The following is a 21,151-nucleotide window of genomic DNA, read 5'->3' as shown; positions in this document are numbered from 1 at the left end:
TGCATTACGTAGAGGCTATGGAAATAGAGGACTGTTATGTCTGCATGAAGCTACCAACCTCAGTGGCTGAAGGCGTAACATACCACCATCTACCTTTGACCTATGGAATATCCTGTAGTATATTAGCTAGCTTGTTCTATAGAAGCACCTTGCAGTACTATTATTCAAATGATGACGTAGTATTTTCTGAACTTCCTGTTAGAAGACATTTGAACCGTGTACATACTACAAGTGACGTGACCCGCTATATGGGAGAATATTTCCTGACTATAGGTAACATAGACTTAGATCAAGCAAAAGAAGACAATCTGACCTGTTCACTGCAAGAGCAGGAAAAGATGTTTATAAAGATGGCAGACAGAAGGAGAGAAAAGTTTCAGAAGAAGGCAAATGACGAGAAGGAAAGAGTTCCTAGGTGGGCTGAGCACATGGATAACACCTCAGAAGGCGAAGCCAGTCCTGCCTTGTTGCTGGATTTTGAAGGAAAGGGGAAACTTTGTATCCATAGGGAAAGGACAGAGTACTATAACAATGTATTCATCGGTTCCAGCGAGTGTGAACATAATTATAAGGTAATTGGAGGTTGGGGTTTCAAAAATGGGTCAGAACCTGTGTTTCCCGGAATATATTATATATGTGGGAACAAGGCTTATTTCAAATTGCCGGATCACTGGTATGGAAGCTGCTACTTTGGCATTGTTTTCCCGAAAATATACCATGTGAACAATGCAGCTGGAAGCGATGATGAAACTAATGGCTTAGTGCGTAGTAGACGCGAAAGTGTAGGCGAAATTGTAGGTGATATTTTTAGTGCACTGATACCTGGAATGGGGGTAGTTCTGAACACCCATAGAATCTGCAAATTGTCTACAGTAGTGGACCGGTTATCAACGGACACTGCTGCTGGTTTCCTGCTGGTCAATACTGAAATGGTTGCGATCAGATCAATGGTTTTACAAAACCGTCTTGCCCTTGACACCCTATTAGCAAAAGAGGGCGGAGTCTGTAGAATGCTGAGAGCGCAACATTGTTGCACCTACATTCCTGATAAGAGTATCGAATTAAAACAATATGTGAGGAACATAACTAATTTGGAAAAGGAACTCAAACCATTGGAGGTTGACAGTGCCTGGACGAGACTGACTGGAGGTCTCTCCTCTATAGGTAGTTGGTTTACTAATCTAGGTAGAAATATTTTGTGGAAAATACTGATGCCAATAGTCATAATTGGTGTGATTGTATTGATCGTTTTTATCTGCTGCAAATGTCAAAAGTGTAAAAAGAAATATACAGTCAATCCGAGGGGGGTGAAAAGAAACATTGATGAATTAGAATTAGAGGAGCTGAAGAGTGCAATTTATAAAAAGGCGAAAAATCACCACTCTCATAGGGAAGCTGAAAGAAAACTAAACAATAAGTTTATTGAAATTGAAATGGACGATATGAATGAATGAGAAAAGTTGGCATCTGTTTCCTTCATGTAGTGATGATAGTAAATATCATCAAAGAGGGGATTGATGGAGCAAGGATTCGCACGTATAGCGCCTTGCTCGTATGCAAAACCCTTGTCTAAATTGCATAATAATATTAACACCAATTGTTCGTCATTTGTAAAGTGTTTTTCCCTACACGCGGGTGTCCCTAGGATGATTGGTTGTTTGTCTTTTCACGTACTACCGAAGCTTGCACTGAAAATGGCTGCTTTGCCGCAATTCAGTCTGCGCATGCGTCGGTCATACCCATGTGATGTGACGCACTCGCATTCTGGAGGGATTTTGTGCTCATGCGCATTGATGCTAAATATGGCCGCTTGTCTCTCACCACGCTCTCTGCTTACTGCAGCAGCTTTTAGCCTATCTATTCTTTCGCACTAATCCTTAATGCTATAGGTATTATAAAAGTAAGGGTTGGTTATCTCTTATCATGGTATACAGTGCGATCATTTTTATGTATGATTTTAATTTGTTTTCGCTTACTTTTCATGTACCGCGTCTTTGTGGGCTGGGGTAATCATGAGCGGAGCCATACTTGAAGCTCTGCTGGGCACCGTCACATGACCGGAGAAAGTTCCAACTGCGCAGAAGCTAAACCTAGCCAGCTGGCTCCTGAAGCACAATGCGCCTGGGAACCTCGCTGGGAATACGGAGTCTTACCTTGGAAAAAGCAATACTGTTGCTACATATTGTGAACTATCCTGTACTGCTGTATTCTATGCATGGGAACGTGAACCTGGGGGGCGGGTGTTCAAATTTGAATATTAAACATGTGAAAACTGAATTCTAGGGGGTGGTAAAGACCGCACCACCTCTCCTGACCAATCACAATGTGGGAAACTGTCACTTGCAACATTAATGGGTGGTCTAAGGGTCCCCAAAACTGTATAATTACCCTAGTTTAGCTTAGGAAAATTGTCCGACTTGTCCGAGTAGCAGACCTGTCACTGACCCTACGATCTCAATAGGTGCTCATTCTGAAAGTGCTGCGGAGCACCTTGTCCATACTTTCCACAATTCCCTAAGGGGTGGAAAATCCTAAGTGCTGGCGAAGCACTTTGCTGGGGAAATCGAAAATCCAATCGGGGTTTCTGGCGGATTACTTGCAGGAAGGGGTAACGCAGGCGTTGCTGTCCGAAGCTGTGGGTGTTGGTCGTACCCTGGGAGGCCCAGTCCTTGACCTGAACCTGAGGGGTATCCTGTCCATACTGTCCGTGAGCTATACCTGCTCGCATTCTGGCATTCCTTTTCTGAGGGTCCCTGTCCCCGTCTTCCCACTGACCCGTGGCCAGGGTTGGTCTTCAATCTGATCTAGGTAAATATAGATTGTAGGTTTACGTCTCTCTCTCTCTCTCTCTCTCTCTCTCTCTCTCTCTCTCTCTCTTCCTTTTCCTTAATAAAGCACTCTTGCCTGTGATATTGCTCTATCACCTTGAAAAGCGAGTTATAGGAAATTGTTTATTAGATTGTTCCACTTCTCTCCCCACCTTTAGAAGATTGCCAACTGTCTTATTTCAATAGTATGTTCCCGTTTTTCCCTTTCCTTTAGTGGATTGCAGTGAAAGTAGCAAGAATAGCTCAATCACTTAGGTTAAGTACATGTTCTAGGTCCCATCCCATTCCTATGTTCTGGTATAAAGTTGCAGTGAATAGTATGTGCTAAAGCTTCTCCCTGTAGTTTCCCATATATTCTAAATGGTCATATTTTTCGTGCAAAGTTACCTATTGGTACTGATTTTGATGTTTGATATATTACTCTGTGTATCGCTTATTATCTTGGCTTCTTCACTTTGAATTCTTATATAAAATTTCGAATTTATTCAGGTGTCTGTGGTCATTACACAAAACTGTGGAAAGTATTTTACTGGTTTTAAGTATATTGAATGTTAGGCCTGTCTACTTTTTCCTTAAATAGCTCCAGGTCCGTCAAGGAGTTGCGCCTGTGGTAAGTCGGGTGCATGGTAAGCAGAGGTAAAACCAAACCTGATTACTCTTAGCAGCGTGCAGGAGGAGAAATCCTCACCCAGTTTCACCCAAACAAAATTAGTGCGTTCTTCACGCCAAGGGCCCAGTGCGTGTTAAAGAATTTGTAACCCGGGTGACCTGGGGAAAACTGCGCGCTCTAGCAGATTTATTTCAGATCCAATAGCGGTTGGGGGTGAGTGAAAAGTTTCAGTGCTCCGTCCATCATCTCCTTGTGTTTGCATGATTCCCAGCACTTACAGGATTTCACATGCCAACTGAGTAAATGCTCAATGCAAGGTCAGAAATATAGCTTAAAATATTTTAACCAACTTAACCTGCCTTGAACAGGTGCAGCACCCCAGCGAAGTGCCCTGCCTTGAACAGGTGCAGTACCTGCAGCACCCCTGTGAAGCACCCTGCCTTGAACAGGTGCAGCACCCCAGCGAAGTGCCCTGCCTTGAACAGGTGCAGCACCTTCAGCACCCCTGTGAAGCGCCCTGTCTTGAACAGGTGCAGCACCCCTGTGAAGCGCCCTGCCTTGAACAGGTGCAGCACCCCAGCGAAGTGCCCTGCCTTGAACAGGTGCAGCACCTTCAGCACCCCTGTGAAGCGCCCTGTCTTGAACAGGTGCAGCACCCCTGTGAAGCGCCCTGCCTTGAACAGGTGCAGCACCCCAGCGAAGTGCCCTGCCTTGAACAGGTGCAGCACCTTCAGCACCCCTGTGAAGCGCCCTGTCTTGAACAGGTGCAGCACCTTCAGCACCCCTGTGAAGCGCCCTGCCTTGAACAGGTGCAGCACCTTCAGCACCCCTGTGAAGCGCCCTGTCTTGAACAGGTGCAGCACCTTCAGCACCCCTGTGAAGCGCCCTGCCTTGAACAGGTGCAGCGCCCCTGTGAAGCTCCCTGTCTTGAACAGGTGCAGTACCCGCAGCACCCCTGTGAAGCGCCCTGTCTTGAACAGGTGCAGCACCCCTGTGAAGCGCCCTGCCTTGAACAGGTGCAGCACCCCAGCGAAGTGCCCTGTCTTGAACAGGTGCAGCACCCCTGTGAAGCGCCCTGCCTTGAACAGGTGCAGCACCCCAGCGAAGTGCCCTACTTTGAATAGGTGCAGCACCCTTGTTAGCGCCCTGCTTTGAACAGGTGCAGCACCTGCAGCACCCCTGTTAGCGCACTGCTTTGAACAGGTGCAGAGGAGCTGCGGTCCCATGTCTTAGAGATCCGGCCTCGTCCGGGGCCGGAGTCCCATGAAGGCACCGGGCTGTGATCAAGAGCTCCGGCTCAAGGCCGCCCTGGAGATGATTAACTGGCCCCCAGGGCTGTGACCCCAGGATCCCCGCCCAGGCGCCTCTGTCGGCCTCGGGGCGCTGTCCTCCCCCCTCCACCCACCCCTCCCGTGCGCCTGCCTCTTCGCCCCGAGGCGCTAGCTGCCCTCCCGGCAGCTGCAGCCGCAGATAAGAGGCGCTGCAGACCTTCGGCCCCGCAGGATGAGACGCGGCGCCGCCCCGCACAGCCATGGACCCGTTCGGCCTCCTCTCGCACCCCGCCTGGGCCCTCTTCGCCCTGCTGCTGGCGCTGCTCCTCCGGCTCCGGAGGAGGGCTTCGTGGCACCCGTGCCTGTCCCCCGTGGACCTGTCCGGGAAGACGGCCATCGTCACCGGGGCCAACACCGGTGAGTCACTGCAAGAGGTGGGAGCATGGCAGGGAATGAGGGCCCCCCCCCCCCTGAGGCAATGGAGGGGAAGGGGCCATGTGCTGCTGGGGCCATGGCCCCCGGCCCTCCCCCCCACCCGTGGACCTGTCAGGGAAGACGGCCATGGTCACCGGGGCCAACACCGGTAAGTCATCATGGGCTGGGGAGGAGGGGCCCCTGAGGCAATGGAGGGCCAGGTGCTGCTGGGGCCATGGCCCCCGGGTCCCCCCCTTGACCTGTCCGGGAAGACGGCCGTGGTCACCGGGGCTAACACCGGTGAGTAACAGGCTGGGCATGAGGGGGTTCTCTGAGGCAATGGAGGCCCAGGGGCCAGTGCTGGGGCCAAGGCCCGGGCCGACCCCCGTGTCTTTCCCAGGGTCGACCCCCTCCCTTGTAGGCCTTGATGGAGGGCGCGTGTGCACAGGCCATCTAGAAAGTGGCGTGAAGTGGAATCCGTTTGGACTTTCGGTGTCTGCCCAGCATCCTGTGATCTTGGGCAAACATTTCATTTCCCAGGCCCTTAAATACAAGTATACGGTCCTGTGTCATGTAACTGGTTCTCGTGCATAGCGCCTCAATAGCATTCACCTTGGGCCGAGCTCTCACCATAAAAAACTGTCAAAAAAGAGCAACAATAAATGATAATCATCTGTTCATGCTCCGTGATTCTGCAAAGGGAGCGTGACAATGAAAGAGGGCGCTTTATATAAACTCGCCTGGGCGCTATTCTCTCTTTGTTCAGTTTAATTATCAATCACGGATCATTTAGGCAGCTTCAGAACACATTTTAAAGTGCTTCAGAACACATTTAAAGAGCTTCAGAACACCTTTACAGAGCTTCAAAACACATTTAAAGAGCTTCAAAACAAATTTAAAGTGCTCCAGAACACATTTAAAGAGCTTCAAAACAAATTTAAAGTGCTTCAGAACACATTTAAAGAGCTTCAAAACAAATTTAAAGTGCTCCAGAACACATTTAAAGAGCTTCAAAACACATTTTAAAGAGCTTCAAAACACATTTAAAGTGCTTCAGAACACATTTAAAGAGCTTCAAAACAAATTTAAAGTGCTTCAGAACACATTTAAAGAGCTTCAAAACAAATTTAAAGTGCTCCAGAACACATTTAAAGAGCTTCAAAACAAATTTAAAGTGCTCCAGAACACATTTAAAGAGCTTCAAAACACATTTTAAAGAGCTTCAAAACACATTTAAAGTGCTTCAGAACACATTTAAAGAGCTTCAAAACACATTTTAAAGAGCTTCAAAACACATTTAAAGTGCTTCAGAACACATTTAAAGAGCTTCAAAACACATTTTAAAGAGCTTCAAAACACATTTAAAGTGCTTCAGAACACATTTAAAGTGCTTCCGAACATATTTTAAAGAGCTTCAAAACACATTTAAAGTGCTTCAGAACACATTTAAAGTGCTTCCGAACACATTTTAAAGAGCTTCAAAACACATTTAAAGTGCTTCAGAACACATTTTAAAGTGCTTTCCAGCACTTAAGGATTTGTATCTCGATTCTTTATTACATTTTTTCAAAATTATAGAAACAATGATCAATAAATGGATGTATGACGTTACAACGCATACTTTCAGAACGCATACCATTACAACAACACTTTTACAACGCAGGATCCATTACAACGCATGCCATTACAACGTAGCTGCTATTACAATGCATGCCATTACAACGTAAGTATGGGTAAGTATTTTTTTTTATGGGAATGTAATAGTAGTGTAAGTGTTGGATAGTGTAGGGGTTAAAATTACTATTCTAACTCCAGGGGGGCGTAATAGTAGGGTAAGTGTTGGATAGTGTAGGGGTTAAAATTACTATTCTAACTTCAGGGGTGTGTAATTGTAGGGTGAGTGTTGGATGGTGTAGGGGTTAAAATTAAATTAAATACTTACCCATACTTACGTTGTAATGGCATGCGTTGTAATAGCAGCTGCGTTGTAATGGCATGCGTTGTACTTAATACTGTGTTGTAATAGTTTTGTTTTAATGGTAGTGCGTTGTTATAGTTGCGTTGTAAAGGAGGTTTCCCTCAATGAACACATTTTTTCTTATAAACTGACAATGCCAATGATACATTATGAGATATGAGCAAAAATATGAAAATCATAAGCACAACAAAACAAAGCAACACAGTAGAAAAAAAGGAAGTTTCACAGATTCAAACATAGACAATTGGTGTACATAGCACAACAGAAATATAATATTGCAAGAAAATGAAGTTTTGTACCTAAACAAATTGTAGAAAACGTGCAAACCCATAGCAGCAAATGTACAATATATGATCAAAGTCCTCGTGAACCTATTAAAGAACCCCATATATGATCATTGTCATTTAATGTATAAACTCTCATCTCGATGTTAGCCTCGTCAAACGTGGCTTCAAGCCATGGGATGAGTGGCAGAATGACATTGATCCCTCAAAAGCAAAAGTGTGAATTTTATCTAAACTGAGAGCGGTGTAAAGGCATGGATCGATATCGGAATAGGCTGATTATGTTTATTTGGTACCGGCCAGGATGTGAAAATACCGACCATGCCATTAACAAACCGGCCAGGTGGCAACCCTGGCCGGATCAGGTGCTGTGGCCACGTCACCACGCCCTCCTGGCCGAAATGCAATTAATGTCCCATTTTGCAGAGTGGGACAATTTAGTCTCCCAGTGAACACCGATGCACAATGTCCCCTTCATTCCCCTTAGTGCCTTTCTGCCTGGGTTTTGTCTGTTGTGGATGCTGCGCTCTGACACTGAAGTCCTTCTGCGCCCCTTCTTGGGGGCTCCATTCCGCTCCTATGTTCTTTTTGTTACTCTGGGAGAACCTAGGCTCGCACTGGGATGCCCACATTTTATTATGTTCATATTTTCCTGTGCCTCCCTCCTCAGCCTGCAGTGGGGACCTTGTTGGGTGATGTTTGTGGTTTTCCTTTCACTCACCAGCACAAAGGGACATTCGAATTTCCTGCTTCACCTCCATATGGCCACGCCCTCCCTCACTGCCTGCATGAGTGGGAATGGCCTGTGGGTTTCTGCCTCGCTGCTCTGGCCACACCCTTTGTTCTCCGTCAGTCAGTAAGTAAGACATTGAGACACACTTTCTGAATTGAAGCGGGATTGAGATTGGATAGATGTCCCTATCACCTCCCCATCACCACGCCCATAGGAGCCAGGGGACATAAAAGCAGCTGGCGAGCAACTTTCACAGACAACTTCAAGTTGGACTCCACAGTGCCCCCCACCAGGAGGACTTTATCCACATGTCACAGCTGGAGGTCAAAACATAGACCTGCCCAGCCCAGCCCAGCCTCCCTCCGCACACAAGACCTGCTGCAACAGACTGCTGCTTCGGCCGACTTCTTCTCTTTTGGCCCCAACTTTTATGTGCCCTTCCCAGGAGGAAGGAATCCATGTTTAGGCCTTCAGTGGCCCATCTCCAACACCTGAGGCTTAGCCAGAAGGCAAGCCCAACCCCCCACACCCCCAGGCAGAACTACAGTGTGTTCACCTAGGCTACTCTTTTCATTACTCTCCTGAGCCAGAAGCACCACCGGACCAGGCTCCAACTCAAGGGGGACATCTAATCAGGGACATCATTTGTGGGTAGTCCGGGGTCGCAGATGTGACCTCTAGCTTGCTCCCTGCGACTCCTGGTACTTCCTTTGCGACCACTGGTCTCAGAGGAGGCAACAACTTTGCCACCTCTGAGGCCAGGGGTCGTAAAGGAAGTGCCAGGAGTAGCTGAGAGCAAACCAGAGGTCAGAGTTGCAACCCCTGACTACCCCCAATGACGTCCATGCATCCGATCCCCTTTACTCCTACCATCCATAGGCTGACCAAAGACTGAAGCTGTACTCCGAGCCACATCTAGTGCTCCACAGCGCAGTTCCGCCACATCCAGAAAATGCTGCACTAGGCTCGGTGCTGTGGGTCTACCCCAAAGCTTTACTGACATACCACATCCAGCGCCAAGAAACCCAGAAACACAGCATGTCACCACCTGACCCCTTCTCATGAAACAAGAAGGAACAGGTTGAAATCATCTTTATGGACCTTTTGCCAATTCTTTTCACAATTAAACTGAGTCATTTGTGTGCCAGTCCAATTCTCGCTCTATTTTAAAAGCCTCATCCATACTGCAGACAAGGACTTATTTCTCCATTTGCCAGTAATATTATTCAGTCACGTTTGGTTAGTTTTGGCTGACGTTTGTTGGCCATTCTCACTAGACTCTGTTTCAGGTCCTGGCTGGAACGTGCCTGCCTTTGTGTGTTGATTTCAGAGCATGTTTCAGCCTTTGTGTTAATGTGCTTTCTCAAAAGACAACTGTTTGAGCCTCATTCTTTCTGCTCAAGGCCTCAGCAACATTTGCCAACTTGACACTTCTTTCTCTGTGCAGCAGGATTGCCTCTTCCAGCATGGTGAGGTTATATGTCATTTTCGCTGATTTATAGCTTTTTCCTGATTATTGCCCTCCATAAAGGAGATTTCCTGTAAGGTAATTTCCTCAGGTCTTAAGGGCTTAGGCCCTGTTATGGCTAAACACGTGGCTCTATTCTGTCTACAAGAGGAGGGGCATTTGGTATATGCACAACTTTTACAGGTTGGTTGTGTTTTGTTGTCATGCGTGTGGCCCGCAGATCATACTTCAGATTGGCTGCTACAGCATGTGTCTTCCACATGGAGCGACATGCAAAGAACTGTGAGGGATTGTTACATAGATGGGAATATATATAAACCAATATCACTAGTTGTTTTCAGTTCACTTTAACCATGATTCTGAGAACAGAGAGTGTTTATTGCTTTTTCTGAATTCTGTGTGGCATTTGATCCATATTCTCTTTGCAAAACTGATGAAGGTGCATGTTGTAGGTTTGCAAGTGTTTTCTTATAACCATAAAGTATTACCGATATCTCTTTCACTCATTATCTGCCTAACTCTTCCTCTTACTACAACTGTGTATGTTTTTCTTCTGGCTACCTGATCTTTCCGTGTTTCCCTGATGTCTCCCCATATCACTACCTGATTTCTAGTTCTACTCACCTCTCTCATCAGACCAGGCATACTCAAAGTACGGCCCGGGGGCCGCATGCGGCCCTCCTGCCCTTTAATTGCGGCCCCTGGTGATTAGCATCACTGGGCTGCTGCTCACTTGACAGAGCAGGAACACTCAGAAGGCTGAGAAACAAACCTTAACCAAAGTAAGGGTAAAGAAGAAAAAAAGGTGTCCTAGAAAGCTTATCTTCAGGAACACCTTTCGTTTGAAACAAATCTTGCACAAAACATGTAAAAATGATGCACTTTTTTGAAGTTTGCAGATAGTTTGTTTTCTTAACATGCATGCGCGTTTCACTTTAGTAGATCAGATTGTATCACTGCATTGAGAGGCATTTATTGGCAGTAATCATTTTCAAACATGATCTTGAGAACATCCAGGGCGCCCCCATTCGGAAAACAATGCCACTAGTGAGTCATGTGTCAGGTGTATCTTGTGTGTAGCCTTGATTGTTATATAATTGGAACAACTTTGTAGTTTATTAATTTAAACACAATATTAAGTTTTGTACAGCACACATCCTTAGCTCGTATATTTTAAGGGGCTCTCCTATGTGGTAATTAACAAATAGTAGCCAAATGTAATTAACCAATTGTCCAGGATAAAACAATTTCGTAAAGTGGGGAAGCCACCAGATGAGTATCTCTTTCCCTCCCATGATTTACATTAGAAGTTAATTGTTTGACTTCAATTCTTGACGCATGAGAATAAAGAGTTGGTGGCAGACAGAAGTCACATGAAGGCTCTGCTTGTTGTCTACACCATGCATCTGCTTCGCATACCCTATCCCCACCTTTCATCATCCGACCCTCGTATTTCTGGCATCAGTGCAGCCCTCGCGCATGCTTTGCGGCCCCGGGGAAATGCTTGTGAGTCCCCATGCATTAGACTGTCTCTTCTCCTCTCTGTTCACCTCCTCTTTCCCCCCAGCCCACCAGTTGCTTCTACCTATAGAACTGGGGATTACTATCTAACCAGAGTAGTTCACTCTAAGAAAGAGGGGAAGAGAGACAGGGCGGGGGAATGTTATAAGGATGAAAGTATTACATTTCACCCAATGGAATGGTGAAACTCGTTAGAACAGACTTTGATCGTCATTGTTGCTGTAAGAATGTCATTAGTAAAGATAACTAAAGCTACAAATGCACACACAATGCCCATATGGTTTACAGTGATATTATATGCCAGCTCACTAAACATCAATCAAATCACCCTTACCTTACCACTAATTTGCAAGGAATAGGCTGTTTACGCACAGAATTCCACTTAAAATGTTGTTGTTGCAATTTAATGGACACATTAACCCAAGGAATATTTTTGGAGCGTTGCTCCAGATTGTATTATGTTATGGCGTAGGCTAGATCGTGGGTACTCAAAGTTTGGTCTGTGATGTGTGTGAGGGCCACATTGATAACAGCAGGTTCGGGGTTTGTGATGAGGTGGGTGTAATGGAAGTGAGGCATATGCATCGTGTGTGTGAATTGAACAATATGAATCCAGAAATTTGGAATTAATCCTGGCTACCAAATTAGGTGATCCTAGGAAATTGTTGTATTTCACTGTCCCTTCTTTTTCTTCATTATCATATATGAGGACCGCAAAATACATGGCTTCAGGATATGTGCTGTACAAAACCTTCTCCTGTCTTCGATTTAATAAACTATAATGTTGTTCATGTTTAATGGTACCTACAGGCCATCCAAAGAGTGCATATAATAACTCACTCGCCTCTTAGTTCACTATTAGCATTGTTTTTTTGTCCCCGTTCCGTGTTCATGACGAGCTCTGCTCATCATGAGGTACGGTCGCGCTGTGCTCATGATGAGCTGAGCTCGTCATGACCGTTGCGCCGCGCTCACGCGGGGATAATTCCCCTGCTGTGCTGGGCGTTCCATTGGAACGGGCGTGGTCGTGACCAGCTTAGCTCGTCAATAGCACAGCACCACCGTGCTGCATGACGAGCCGAGCGCGCGCCCCCTCCCCCCAGCACAGCAGGGGAATTAGCCCCGCGGGGGAGGGGTTAAAAAGATCATGTTAAAAAAAATACCAAAAATACTTCTCAATGCACTGATATCATCTGATGCACTAAGATGAAATGGTTTTGCTTGTTAATGGAATGCACTATTTGAATTTTTAACAGACTTTATCATACTCTCAAACCTTTGCTGCAAGATGTCTTTAACATGTAGGTGAGTCCAAAGTTGAGTAGTGCAGGATACCCATGTTACTTTCTTTCTTTAACTTCAATGAACCTTTAAATACATGCATACCTGTTTGTTTAACATCATGAATGTTAGTGCTGAGTTGAGTAAACAGTTGCCCATAACTACTGTTGACTAGGTGGCCATATTTAAAAGTCTGGAGTGCTCAATGCAACCCCCCAGGCATACTTTGGGTATCATTAAGAAAGAATGTGCTTTCTTTGAGTATCACTGACCTAAAGTGCTTTCCTTGCGTCGTGTTCTAACTAAAAACTGCTAAGTGGTCAAAATAAATGACAAACTGTGCTTTGCAAATAACCACGCGGCACAAGAAGTCTGGGAAGACGCATTGCTGAGTAAGGTTCCTCTTTTCTGGTTGGTCTCACTGAGCCTGAATGTCTGGCACAAGCAACAGGAGGTTTTATTTGTCTAGGGAAAGAAATGGGACAGAAGAAAAGAAAAGGGGTGCTAACAAATTACGAGAGAAGAAGAGAAGACGTCTTGATGATGTGAGAGAAAACAAAACAGGAACATATTCTACAGTTCACAATGCCCGACCAAAAAGCTGTATCACAAACCCTGTACTACAGCAGCTGGTCCTCTGCCTTCAGATACAAATGTTTTGGTCATTGCTTTAATAGAAGACTCCACTTGCAAGCAACTGGTAGAGGAAGATGGGGGCATATTATCAAGGGGGTTTATCTCCGCTTTATTGGCTTTAAAAGCCAAGAAAGCGGAGCTAAAATTATCTCCCTATTACCTAGCTGTCGCTAACACCAGTTAGTGACAGCTAGTAGGAGATAGCGACCATCTTGGGCCCCACTTTGCATGTCAGTGATATTTATCACTAATGACATGCAAAGTGGGCGTGCCTAGATGTTAGCGAATGGAAACAGTCGCTAACATCGCTATCTCCTATTACCAACTTTTGGAGATATTCGCGCTAAGCGTGAATATCTCCAAAAGCTAACACCTGCCCTGAGCAGTTCTTAGACATGTTATCCAATGGGAGGTGGATAGCATGGCTAAGAGCATTAGCTCGGTAATGCATGAATATTGCTGACTTTTCAGCGATATTCATGCATTGCGGCCAATTTTTATCGCATTTGCGATAAACCTTGGTAATACCAAGGTTTATCTGCGATAAAAATCGCCGCAGCTCAGCGATAATTTTTTCACGCTAACCAAGCAATAGCGAAAATTATCGCTATTGCTTGGTAATATGCCCCATGATTCTTAAGGAATGGCAGATATAAAGTCACAGGAAGCAAGAATCCTGTCTATTGATGCAGCAAAAGGTGTCACTAGTGAGTAGGAGTCACAAACCAGTATTTCTGCACCAATTGGAGAAAATGTGGAGGAAGCAACAGAATCCACTGCAAAGGCCGCTCCAGTAGATGAGACCACTGAATCCATTGTGCCAGGTAGTACTGCATCCATTTTGTTCATTTTTCCAGAAACTGGGCTCCAAGATATGATGGAGACACCAGGAATGGACCAAGCACAGATAGTTGATGTTTTCTTTCAATGGTCAAAGCACGATCCACGTTTTGAATTTTTTCAACATCATCCTGATCCAACCTTCCAAAGTCAAAAGTTTAATGGGCAGTTGGCATTCATGAGAAAAGATGGAAGTATGCAACGCTGGTCCATTTATCCGAGGGAGGAATAATTTAAATCACTTGAACATGCGCATTACAGATCACAAGGCATCCAAATTCCAGAAAAGATACACTTATACATATATGTTGACCATCTCTGGAGTTGACATAACCACTCTCATCTCAGCAAACAACAACTCGAGCAGTACAAGTCAGAAGAAGAAGAGAAATTTTGGAGCGTGTGGTTAAAGTTATTAAAGTGATTGGTAAGAAAGGGCTCAGCTATCGCAGGTAGTCAGAGTGTGTTTTTGAGATGGATAACAATTTGCTTGATCATGGGAACTTTCTTGAACTCATCCATCTCCTGTGGAAATATGAGAAACCTCTCAAACAACTCATTGAGAGTCTCACTTCCAAAGCAAAACAGAAAGGGGGCCTGGTGCATCTGTGACCTTCATGTCAAAGACCACTATTGGCTCTGTAAAAGGAATAATTTCTAAACTGATTAAAAGATACATTACTAAACAAATACACGACACAGGTATGTACTCAATCCAGATATACACCTCTCAAGATATGACCAGTGTTCAGTTATCATCCAATATGTCACAGTCAAGTTGGATTCCAATTCAACACAATGGTCTTGACATAGCCAAGTGCATTAGGAATCCAGCTGACGGTGCCAGACAAGTCCAATGGACTCAGTACATGGCTAAGCCACATACATGTCTGATGGTATGCACATGTGTTAAACCTTGTACTTATTTATGTGACCTAAGAATCTACAGTGTCCTCCCCTCTCTTTGAACTGCTACCCTCTTATGCAGTCTTTCTCCGAAAGTCCTATAAAGAAATGAATGTGTGGTGTGAGCTGGCAAAGGACGGCCGGACAATTCCAGATCATTGGAGAGACAGGCGGTGGGCAAAAGATGCTGATCTCAAGAACCTTTTTGGCTCTTTCAATAATCCTGCCAAGGCCATCTTTAATGATGTGGTCAACGTCTGTCATAATTACAAATGTACTGTGCCAAGCCGTACAATTTGCTGATGGGCAAATTTCAAACAGTCCTAAATGCCCAATTGTATCTTCACATTTTAGTTTCAACCACGCCCCTGTCTAAGTATCTTCAAACAAGTGGAATGGGTATCCAGCAGGCACAGAGAATGGTGTCAGACACTACAAGACTCCTTCCTAACGATTCCCGCTAATCTATGATGCTCTGTACTCTACTCCCACAAAAAGTTGCAGAGTGGGCCAACAAAGGGTTAGAAGAAAGGATCTGTGACCTAGAAGTAGAAATCGATTTACAAAAGGGGGTGGTGATGAACAGAGTGTCTGAATTGAGCAGACCACTCTTACCCAGTCCAAAGATCAGGGCTTGATCCATCACCGTTATTTATCTCACTGCCCCATCCCAGCTCAGAACATGGTTATATGCAAATCAGTCTGTCCCTGGCCCAGTGCATCATGGGAACAGGGCAGACTAAACTACCAAGCCAATTCTTTACCAGAAAGGAGACAAGCTACCGGGGACCGGTTTCTGGCATTTCAGCCTCTTCGGCCCGGCTTGCTTGAATCCTGATGGAGCAGTGAGAAAGGGACTCATGTCTGAGTATACCCTGCCACACCTATAGTGGCCAAAATCGATTTACAAAAGGGGGTGGTGATGAACAGAGTGTCTGAATTGAGCAGACCACTCTTACCCAGTCCAAAGATCAGGGCTTGATCCATCACCGTTATTTATCTCACTGTCCCTCACCACCCCTTGTTGTAAATATTTTTGTCCACCCTAAGCGTGGAAGGGTATGCTCAGATGTGAGTCCCTTGCTCATTGCACCATCAGGATTCAAGCAAGCCGGGCCGAAGAGGCTGAAATGCCAGAAACCGGTCCCCGGTAGCTTGTTTCCTTCCCAGTGTAAGAATTGGCTTTTGTAGTTTGGTTTGCCCTGTTCCCATCATGCACTGGGACAGGAACAGACTAATTTGCATACAGCCAGGTTCTGAAACTGGGATGGTGCAGTGAGCTAAAAAACGGTGTTGGATCTAGCCCTGATCTCTTGACTGGGTGAGAGTATTCTGTTTAATTCAGAGACTCTGTCCCTCACCACCCCTTGTTGTAAATATTTTTGTCCACCCTAAGCGTGGAAGGGTATGCTCAGATGTGAGTCCCTTGCTCATTGCACCATCAGGATTCAAGCAAGCCGGGCCGAAGAGGCTGAAATGCCAGAAACCGGTCCCCGGTAGCTTGTTTCCTTCCCAGTGTAAGAATTGGCTTTTGTAGTTTGGTTTGCCCTGTTCCCATCATGCACTGGGACAGGAACAGACTAATTTGCATACAGCCAGGTTCTGAAACTGGGATGGTGCAGTGAGCTAAAAAACGGTGTTGGATCTAGCCCTGATCTCTTGACTGGGTGAGAGTATTCTGTTTAATTCAGAGACTCTGTCCCTCACCACCCCTTGTTGTAAATATTTTTGTCCACCCTAAGCGTGGAAGGGTATGCTCAGATGTGAGTCTCTTGCTCATTGCACCATCAGGATTCAAGCAAGCCGGGCCGAAGAGGCTGAAATGCCAGAAACCGGTCCCCGGTAGCTTGTTTCCTTCCCAGTGTAAGAATTGGCTTTTGTAGTTTGGTTTGCCCTGTTCCCATCATGCACTGGGACAGGAACAGACTAATTTGCATACAGCCAGGTTCTGAAACTGGGATGGTGCAGTGAGCTAAAAAACGGTGTTGGATCTAGCCCTGATCTCTTGACTGGGTGAGAGTATTCTGTTTAATTCAGAGACTCTGTCCCTCACCACCCCTTGTTGTAAATACCTAGAAGTAGAAATGGCACTTCCTAAATGGAGAGTGTCCTTTAAAAAGATGCCTGGGATAAGCACAAAAGATGAGCATATAACCTTAGCTAAAATACATTTGGTATTGGGGTGCATAATACAATAATGGACATGGTTACTCAAAGTATGACCAATCGCTGCAAGATCTGCTTAACTTTTGCAGCTTATACAGCATGCTTGGACTTCAATCAGAGTCAAAGAACGTCAATCAGATTCTCCCAGGCAATGCGCTTGTGAAACTTTGCTCCTTGCTGCAAAGCATAGATAGCTCCATAAATGTGCAGGCTTTGCTGGAAGAACTTCAAGATTTTTCTGCTCAATGGACTAATTTAAATAGGGCACTACCTAAAGAGTATGACAGAGAAGACAAGACTAATGAAGAAGACCCATCACTGCAAGAGGAAGAACTTCACTAGGAACCTGAGCCTAGACCTACAAGTGCAATACTTGCCATAACTGTGCTGACAGTTGTTACTCTGTCTTAAAAAAGTACATTCTTTTCAGCAGCATACAAATGTCTTGCCCTCAGCCTGTACACAAGTAGCATGTGAGAGAAGTTTTTCAAAACTGAAGTGCATCAAAACCCGCATAAGAAACCAAAGTGGTCAGGAAAACCTTGGAGGCTGTGTGCGCATGTCAGTTGAATGGAATGTGCTTCCTCAGTTGAAAGATGTTGAAATTATAGACTCAGGGGCATATTTACAAGGAGCTTGCACCACTGTTGCGTCAATTATTTTTGATGCTTCTGTGGCGCTTTCTTTGCTCCACATTTACAAGACGATGCATTAGGCCCAATGCGCCATTTTTTTGAGGCCTACCTCAGAAAATACCTGCGCTAGAAGCAGCTGTGGCACACAGACATTAATATATGCCAGGTAGGCTCAAACCCACCATAAAAAACGCACACTGTGATATTTATGAGTTTTTCCAAAAGGGACACTTCAACGGGCAGCGGCGTACAGAGCCTGGCATGCGCCATCATTCCTGTGCCTCAGCTAACCGAGGCGTAGGGAACGACGCAGTGGCTGAGGTATAGTAAAGTGAGCATCAGAAGTCGCTTCACACTCTGTAAAAAGTAATGAAATCACATCCCCTCAACTAGTAGCAGGCCTACACATGACCCTAATATGTTATCACCCACTGCAGCAATTTAACACGACACTGTGTACTATATGTAAGGGACAGTCTAGTGTTGCCACATATCCATATGGGAATGGGTCCTCAAGTTCAGCCAAGCCTACTCCAAACCACAAAGGGTAAGTGCACACATGAGGTAGGTAACACAGGAATTGTCACTTTATATTACATTAATTACTTGTATCCACTCATTAAAGTTTCACTCAATATGTCACACATACTTAGGTATCTTTGTACTCATAAGTAGACTATGCATGTAATGTGTAACATTACACAGTAGTGATACTCCATACTTGTAGGCTTTACATCCAAGACTAATTGAATAGTGTCCAAGGTGACTTTCCCACCATTTCACACTCTATTACATTAGTTCCCACATAGTAGGCCAGTAGCGTCAGTCAGAACCGACACATCGCCTTTGTTTTGGGATTCATTGCTTGTCCTAAGAACAAATTCAGCTGTGCATCACTTTGGGGGTAGATGCGTTGTGTCATTCTTCCACAGATGGGTCAGAATTTCTGACTCAGCCTGAGAGCTTGCGACATGTTGCACCATACCATAAAAATGGCTCATCTATGTCGCTATTTTCTGTTGGTGCACAGTTTAACTTATTCTGATGCATGCTTGCCTTGACGCAGCAATGCATCAGTTCTTGTAAATGAGGTCCCTAGTTGTAAACAGAAGTGCATTGCGGTAATACTGACTCTCTCCACAGCCCAGACTTCAAGGTAGAAACAGATGTGAACAAAACAATGTTTTTCTGTACATGGACATTAACTGTGTTATTTTTCATATAGGTACCCCAATATCGGCTCAGGTACTACAGGCACCTGTAACCTACATTGCCCTCATATTGCACCACATAACGGTTCTTACGACTGACCTTTTACCTAGTTGAGGTAATGACTAGAGGACCTGGGGTTTTCTCCAAAAGGCCTAAGCCTCATTCATTATGCATGAGGATTCTTGGAATCACAGCTGGACAGCAGGCCAAACATCTCCTGCATGAAAACTATGTACAAGGGTCATTCCTTCCATTATCCTAGTTTGACATTACACCGTCAGGTATATCCGCAGGAGGTATCCCATTTGGGTATATGTACACCATCTCTTGCTAAGCTAGAGAGAGGAGAAAAGAACTCCGATGCCGACACACTGACGCGAGACGCTGAGGCTCCTGCATGCAGACACTCCAGCTCGCAGTGGTTTGATAACCCTTGCCGACCTCGAGACCAGAACGGGGTCCCACAGTCTCTCACTTCAGGTAATGGGGTTGACTTTATCCTAGAGGGAGTCTTTGCTTTACACCCACATACATGCAGGTACATTCAGGTACATCTAGTTAGGGACGCCTCGTAGGAGTATGCTTTTATTACTGTCATGCATTTTATATACGTGCCTGTATTAATTGTTTTAGCACTATGGTAGAAATCTACCATCCTTTTACTCTGTTAGTGCTTATAAACATGTATATCTGTTACTGTCAAATGGTTGTTTCAGCACATCTATTTTACACTAGAATAACGCTGGTTCAATAAATACTTATTAACCTCATGCGCGCTAGCAGAATTCCGCTCGTACGCTGAGATTTTTAAAAGCGCATGTTACGTGACGAGCTGGGCTCGTCATCAGCGTGCGAGGAGGCTACGCCATGACGAGCCCAGCTCGTCATCAGCGTGGAAGGGGTTAAGGAACGTCCCCATCGTTTATTCTGTGTATCTCTCTGAAACAAAGAGAGCACGAATGACTGAGCGGCTAGTAGCACTGCTTCCACGATACTGAGGGATCAGGTTTGTCATATTCGATACTTGCCAAGAACTATTCTCTCCTTGGTAAGAGAGGTTTCTAGTGGCACTGTGCGCTAGCTGGTATGCAGGCTGACATGCTCAATGGGGGTATGCGAAATCAGTTTGGACACCAAGCCCTCAGTGTATGTTGTCTAAATGTGCAGATCTTATATAGTTTATAGAAACTACACAACAACTGCTTAGCTGTAGAGCACATTTACTACTTAGGGCCTCATTTGGATGTCGGTCAGGAAGCCTCCGTCCGCAGGTCAGTGGCTTTCCGACCGACATCCAAGGTTTGACCTCCAACCGTCTAATAACAATGTAGGCGGTCGGAAGTCAAACAAGACGGTCATTCCGGCTGGCTTCCGACGGGCTCAAGGAGCCTGTCGGCCAGTAGGAACAGGCACGTAATCCCTTTAGGATGGCATTTCTGCCTTTGGGATTATGATGGTTTACCGTAGGCTTTTCGGGCCCTATTCACAGAACTAACTTAAGACAAAATCCTAAACTTACTACTTTTGGTATTCACAGAAGTTAGGATTTTGTCTTAAGTTAGTTCTGTGAATCGGGCCCTGTATGTTGCGCTTTCCGACATGAAAAACCTGTCAGAAAGCGACCTCCGATTTGGGGCCAAAAAGGAGATCTCTAAGTCTTCACCAATGTTACTGGCTTTATAAGCTTTCAAATGCTTAATTTACCAAACATTTCTCTACAAATGAGAGTAACCAAATGATGCTTCAAGAAAGGGCACGCACTGTGAATGTGGGGCACTTTATTTGGCTGTACCCGGGCCAAATTGTGATCCCAATCCAACTCTGAATAAGAGGCATAACAACGTCAGCACTCCGCTGTCGTCTCACTCCATTGTGATCACCAGCTGAAAGCACAGACTTTACGTTAACCCTATTGATGCTGCCGTCGGCCGCTGAACGTTCGGAGCACTACCTGGCTGGTGCTGCGATTGTTCAACGGCTGATGCGGCCCCGCCCACTCTTCAGAACGCCCGCCCTGCGCTGAAATAACGGCCGCAGTAAATGGGTAAAGAAATGTACACATTGCAATGGGTAGCAGGTATGTATTCTGCAGCACTCTGCTGTCATCAACGGCTGACAACACGGACATTACTTTGAGAAATACACTCCTTGCAATGGATAGGAGGGTTGTCTCCTACAGCACAGTGCTGTCATCAGCAGCCGGCATAGAGGTTACATGGAAGAGCACCTTGTATGTACTGAAACACTGGGCTATATATCGGTACTCTAATGGAACTGCATCATTCTGCTATCACTCACACGACCAGTCACTAGAGAGACTATACTAAAAATGTAAACACCTTAATTCGCCTGGCCAGAAAACCCGCAG

General features: G+C 45.3%; 1 protein-coding gene across 2 annotated transcripts in view; it reads left to right on the top strand.

Annotated features, from left to right (window-relative positions):
* Positions 1-4,689: 4,689 nt before the first annotated feature.
* LOC147725631 (retinol dehydrogenase 12-like) overlaps positions 4,690-21,151 on the top strand; it is a 112,320-nt gene continuing 95,858 nt past the window's right edge. Inside the window, exon 1 of one of the 2 annotated variants that reach the window (XR_015309796.1) lies at positions 4,690-5,126. Coding sequence is in view for 1 of the 2 variants with exons in the window: in XM_086964324.1 (XP_086820450.1) it covers positions 4,970-5,126 (157 nt within the window). In the remaining variant the exon portion in view is untranslated. The remainder of the gene's footprint in view (positions 5,127-21,151) is intronic. The other variant, XM_086964324.1, reaches the window with a different exon arrangement.

This window comes from Lissotriton vulgaris, chromosome 3_2, assembly GCF_964263255.1.
Source record: "Lissotriton vulgaris chromosome 3_2, aLisVul1.2, whole genome shotgun sequence".
NCBI lineage: Eukaryota > Metazoa > Chordata > Amphibia > Caudata > Salamandridae > Lissotriton > Lissotriton vulgaris.
The sequence above is the reverse complement of the archived record's forward strand: the minus strand, read 5'-3'. Positions and strand labels throughout refer to the sequence as shown.